Raw genomic sequence first — 6025 nt, 5'->3', positions numbered from 1 at the left:
GCACCCTCAGGGCTTATTCTTTATTCATATCTCCTTGCCCCAACACAGAGCCTTGGAATGAATAAATGAATGAATGAATGACAACGTGAGATAATGGAGTATATTTCTACTCTGGACTTCAGTATTCATCTATACTGTTAATTTCAGTCAATTTATTTCTCTTTTCTAAGTGTGAGTTTCTTCCCCTGTTAAATCAAGAGTTTATCAGGTTCCTTCCAACCGTAATATCATTTGACCTAGAGGTTATACTCTCTCATTCATTGTGAGATGAGTTAAATAGAATGCGATAACTACAGCAGCCACCAGAAGGCAGCAGAAGCTTAACCTTGGAATTTAGATCGTGATACTGCGTTTATCTAAAAGGCAAAACTAAAAAGCTTGTTTAATTAAAAATGACTACATTTACATAGTATGTTTAAGTACTATATATAAATATTATAATTATATCTAGTACAGTGAAATGTTCATACTGTAGGAGGCAGAGAATTGAGGTGGGCTGAGGAGTCCCCATATTCCCTCCAGTTTATACTCTAGTCTAGGGGATGTGCAAATTTCATAGAATTTGATAGACCAGTGAGTGTTGAAAATGTATTTCTTGTACTCACTTTTGTTTTCTGTCTGGGGTTTAGGGCGTGAGAATGGTGGTAGTGGCAATGGTGGTGATAGTGATGGAAGCAGTGATTGTGGTAACAAACAGAATTCACCAGTTAGATGTGCCCATAATGCAAGTTCAACTCCAAAGTATGAATTTATTTCTGCTCAGTTGAGAGTAGAAATCCGAAGTTCACATTTTCACCATTGAAAATTTCCCCTGAACACAAAACAAGGTAATAGAGGCAAAATCACATGTTTGCAAAGCATAAACCCTTCAAATTCAGCCCTTATACAAAGGAGCTGTAGTATTTACCCCAAGCTAAACCATCTACTTCAGAAGGACATAATGTGATTAAACAAAAACAGTTTTAAAATACACGTGGCATGAGACCCCTAATGGCACAGGAGTCTTTATGTATTTTAATGTCCAAGCACCTTCTCCTTGCCTCTTCTCAGACAATAAGATGACCAGGGCCAGGTTTTTCTTCTATTATTTTTATTAGCCATTTTTATTGATACTTTACCACATACCAGGTCTCGTGCTGGGTGCCAAAGGTATAAGGATGAACAGGAATGAATAAGTAGGACATGGCCTGTACCCCCAGGAGTTTAGATTACGGTGCCATGATAGAGAATACAGCGTGAGCGTTTAGGATGCTGCTTTCATAAAGAGATCCTAATACCTCCTTTTCAGGGGCACCTACATCCATTATATTTTAGCACAGAAAAATTCACATATGCCTGGGCACGGTGGCTCACGCCTGTAATCCCAGCACTTTGGGAGACCAAGGTGGGCATATCACCTGAGGTCAGGAATTTGAGACCAGCCTGGCCAACGTGGTGAAACCCCACCTCTACTAAAAATACAAAAAATTAGCTGGATGTGGTGGCATGTGCCTGTAATCCCAGCTACTTGGGAGGCTGACGTAGGAGAATTTGAACCTAGGGGAGCGAAGGTTGCAGTGAGCCAAGATCGTGCCATTGCACTCCAGCCTGGGCAAAAAGAGCGAAACTCTGTCTCAGAAAAAGAAAAATTCACACACATGATTTTAAAATCCAGTAGCAGATGTGTTCCCAATGGAAAGTGAATGTGCCTGATCCCACCTCTGCGCATCTCCGCTCTCTCAGTCATTTCTGCTTTTAGTGTTTTGCATATCTAAATAAGATGCTTCTATTTCTTGATGTATAAGCTTTAGCAGTTATCTATTAATTTTTTGTATTGATACATGAAGATTTAGCTCATCTTCGCTAGCCCTCTTTCTCACTTCTTCCCATATAGTTATATCTTTTTTGTCAGTACGATTATTGAACACCTTTTTCATTTTAATTAATATGCGTGAGCTTCTAGTGTTGTCCTATCAGTTGTATATAAAATATCTTGCCTCCCACTTTGTAAGATGAAGATGTTAGTGCCACAATTCTTTCTTCTACCTCCTTCCCATCTCCAAACTTCTCCTATATTTTGTCTTTGCCAGGGTTGATAATATTTATTTGGTAACCAAAATAAAGACCTCTGTTCTTTACCTATAACTTGATTCTATAAGTTGAAAACAAGGAAACATTTTCATTGTGTATACATAATAACATCTTTCTTTTTTTTTTTTTTTTTTTTTTTTTTTTTTTTTTTGAGATGGAGTCTCATTGTGTCTCCTGGAGTGCAGTGGCACAATCTTGGCTCACTGCAACCTCCACCCCCTGGGTTCAAGTGATTCTCCTGCTTCAGCCTCCCAAACAGCTGGGATTACAGGCACCCACCACACCCAGATAATTTTTTGTTTTTTTAGTAGAGACAGGGTTTTGCCATGTTGGCCAGGCTGGTCTTGAACTCTTGACTTCAGGTGATCTGCCCCTCAGCCCCGCAAAGTGCTGGGATTACAAGTATGAGCCACCATGCCCGGCCAACATCTTTCTATATAGCCCCAATGTCTCCCTTTTGTACCACAAAGGAAAATTGATTTTCTCTCCTTTTTAAATACCTAATTCTCAAAGTCAGGGCACATTTTACTTTGTTTCATTTTTGGACTATGCCTTCCAGGAACATTTTTTCCTTAAAATTCCTGATTGGGTTTCTCTTTTCTTTCCTTGCTGTATAAAGAAACATGTCTTCTTCATCATATTCCTAATCATTTCCCAGCTTCTTCCACATTCTGTCTATTGCTTGGAATCTATTCCGTTTTTAGTTCTTGAGCCTACTGACTTCCTAATAGGGATTCATTGCGGCATATATGAACCACGACTTTCCCATGCGGTCTTATTGTTGCTGTCCTTCTCTGTGTAGGAGTATTCTTTTGCATACTCAGACACTGCTTCAGTGCTTCCTTGGGTTGGATCCACATTTTCCTGGATTCCACTTACTCTTCTGACAGTCTGTCAGCTTACTCCATCTATACAACTCCACCCACACACTAGCGTTCTAGTAAATAAAATCCCATTCTTCATTGACTTCCCTCACTAACCCAGGAGAGCTTAGAAAGAACTGGCATGCAACACTGTCACTTAATGTTCTATACTGACTGACTTTTCTTCCGGTGTGTGCTCTGTATTTAAAAACAAGTTGTCTCAGTTGGGTGTGGTGGCTCACGCCTGTAATCCCAGCACTTTGGGAGACTGAGGCGGGCAGATCACTTGAGGCCAGGAGTTCATGACCAGCAACATGGCGAAACCCCATTTCTACAAAAAATATAAAAATTAGCTTGGCATGGTGGCGCACACCTGTAATCCCAGCTACTCTGGAGGCTGAAGCAGGAGACTTACTTGAACCAGGGAGGCAGGGGTTGCAGTGAGCCAAGATTGCACCACTGCACTCCAGCCTGGGTGACAGTGAGACTCCGTCTCAAAAAGAAAAAAAACAAAAACAAAAATATGTCTCATCCTCTATGAACCCTTCTTAGGTATATTGGTTTCAAGGACACCAGGTAGACTTCTAGCACCAACATTTTTTTGTGTGCTGTGAACTATTTTATGTTTGTGTAACATTTGGTGATTGCTGTTAGAAAGAATAGAGATGTATATGCTGTCAGAATAGCCAAAATTAAGCCACTTTCCCTGACTGTTCAGAGAGTAGAGACACGGGACTTACATTACCAGAGAGAAATTAATGAAAGATAATTTTTTTTTTTTGAGACAGAGTCTCGCTCTGTCGCCCAGGCTGGAGTACAGTGGCTCAATCTCAGCTCACTGCAAGCTCCGTTTCCCGGGTTCACGTCGTTCTCCTGCCTCAACCTCCCGAGTAGCTGGGACTACAGGCGCCCGTCACCATGCCCGGCTAATTTTTTGTATTTTTAGTAGCGACAGGGGTTCATCGTGTTAGCCAGGATAGTCTTGATCTCCTGACCTCGTGATCCACCTGCCTCAGCCTCCCAAAGTGCTGGGATTACAGGTGTGAGCCACCGCGCCGGGCTAAAAGATCAATTTTTTTAAAGGGTTCTCTTTTCCCGTCCCCAAATTACATTGTACAGCTAGAATCTTGGAAATGCCTTTGCTCTCTTGACAAAGGTGCTTCTTAACGCATTTTCCTCCACAGGCCCTCAGATCCTGATGATTGCAGTCTTCACCCTCACCGGAGCTGTGGTGCTGCTCCTGCTTGTCGCTCTCCTGATGCTCAGGTACAGTCGCCTCTATCATGCCTGTGCTCGGTATTCAGAGAGGCAAGGAGGGAAAGCAGGAGAGGCCTGTTGTCTGCTGCTGATGATGAATATTCACAAAGAGGCCTGTAGACTGACCTAAGATAATGAAGACATTCTGCATCAAAGACTATGTGAAGGGCAGAATATTATTGAGTGAATAGATTAGGGCTTTGGAGCCAGAGATGCCTGAACTCAAATCCCAGTTCTTTGAGTTACTAGTTCTGCGGTCTTAAGCATGTTACTTAGTGACTTAAACAGGTAACTTAGCTTCAATTTCTTCATCTGAGCTGTTGGAAGGATTAGAAATGGAACGTGTATACAAACTACCATATAATAAGCATATATAGATGAAAATAGTTATTTTTATTATGTTGGTATATCGTGGGAGACATCAAACTCATTACATTGCATGCTATTTAGGCTGGGGGAGGTTTTAGAAAACAATTTATTCCAAATCTCCTATTTTAGCCTGAGGAGAGAGAGCCCAGAAACTCAAATGGCTTGTCTAGAATCTTATCACTAGGTAGTGGGTGGGGCCAGAACTAGAACTCAAGCCTTCTCACCATCAGTTCCAAGATTTTTCGGCTCAACTTGGATCTACCAAATGCCTAGCTAGAGACATTGTGTGTACTAAGAAATATTTGTTGAATACATAAATGAGTGAGTAAATACCACACTACCTCCTAATCTGCATATGTTAAATGCCAAACTTATAATACCCTATTATACTACCAGGTTCACTTGCATTTCCTAGCTCAACAAGACAACAGTTTTATCTGTGTGTTATACACTTTGGTCTGTGTGTCATTATTCTTTCTCATGTGAATGTCCAGCCTGCCATATAATGTTGATGTTTTCTCCAGAAAAGGAAGTAGACTATTTTCTTCAATCTGACAACAGTGCTTGGCTCCTGTAACTGTGTTGCTCAGAAATATAGGTGATGGTCTACAGTGTGTGGTGACCATTACCATTTAGTGAAGAGTGAGAAGAAACCAAAACTTCCCCCTAAAAGCAAGTCTAAATGGGAATCAGTTTAAGATAGGGGTAAATCACAAGATCAAAGATAATAACAGGTGTTTCTCATTGTCTCTAAACATAGGAGGCAGAGACAGGGCTTCCTAATGGCCAGTGCAATGCTATGCCCATAAGGGGGCCTGGCAGACAGGTGGTACACATGCAGTTTGCCATTACAACAGCCTATGCAAGAAAACTAGCAAACCATTTAAGAAATCCCCTAATTCAGTATGAATGACAGTTGGCTCTGCTGAGTCCCAAGAGTCTCCTGGGGTACAGAGGTGAGGGCCCAAGAGCCTTTAAGGTCTTGATATTCATCCTACTTGCCTCCAGGTCTTAGGGTCAGTAATATGCTATTTTATATGCATTTACTCGAAGAATACTCAGACTTAGATGGAAGCATATGAAGAGAATAATCATTTCTGCTTAGGGGACATTAAGGAAGGCATGGCTTTGAGAAGGTGAGTATGAGTTTGTCAAATAACCAAAAAGCAAAGGCAAACTAGGGACAAAACAGGTCAATGAATATCAGTTCCAGAACCAAACACAAGCAAGAACTTATAATATGACAAAGATGACACTATGTGTCAGCTAAGAAATGATGTTGGTGGCCGGACACGGTGGCTCACGCCTGTAATCCCAGCATTTTGGAAGGCCGAGGCAGGCAAGTCATGAGGTCAGGAGTTCGAGAACAGCCTGGCCAGCGTGGTAAAACCCCGTTGGTAAAAATCTCCTAAAAATACAAAAAAGAAGCTGGGCATGGTGGCGGGCACCTGTAATCTCAGCTTCTT

At 41.5% G+C, this 6025-nt stretch overlaps 1 protein-coding gene across 1 annotated transcript in view; it reads left to right on the top strand.

Moving 5' to 3' along the window:
* GUCY2C (guanylate cyclase 2C) overlaps nucleotides 1–6025 on the top strand; it is a 103552-nt gene that overhangs the window by 31633 nt on the left and 65894 nt on the right. Inside the window, exon 11 of the mRNA XM_011990839.1 lies at nucleotides 4118–4199. Coding sequence (XP_011846229.1) covers nucleotides 4118–4199 — 82 coding nt within the window. The remainder of the gene's footprint in view (nucleotides 1–4117; nucleotides 4200–6025) is intronic.

The sequence above is a fragment of the Mandrillus leucophaeus genome, unplaced genomic scaffold (genome assembly GCF_000951045.1).
Source record: "Mandrillus leucophaeus isolate KB7577 unplaced genomic scaffold, Mleu.le_1.0 Scaffold383, whole genome shotgun sequence".
Taxonomy (NCBI): domain Eukaryota; kingdom Metazoa; phylum Chordata; class Mammalia; order Primates; family Cercopithecidae; genus Mandrillus; species Mandrillus leucophaeus.
Note: the sequence above shows the minus strand (reverse complement) of the source record. Positions and strands in the feature narration are given on the sequence as shown.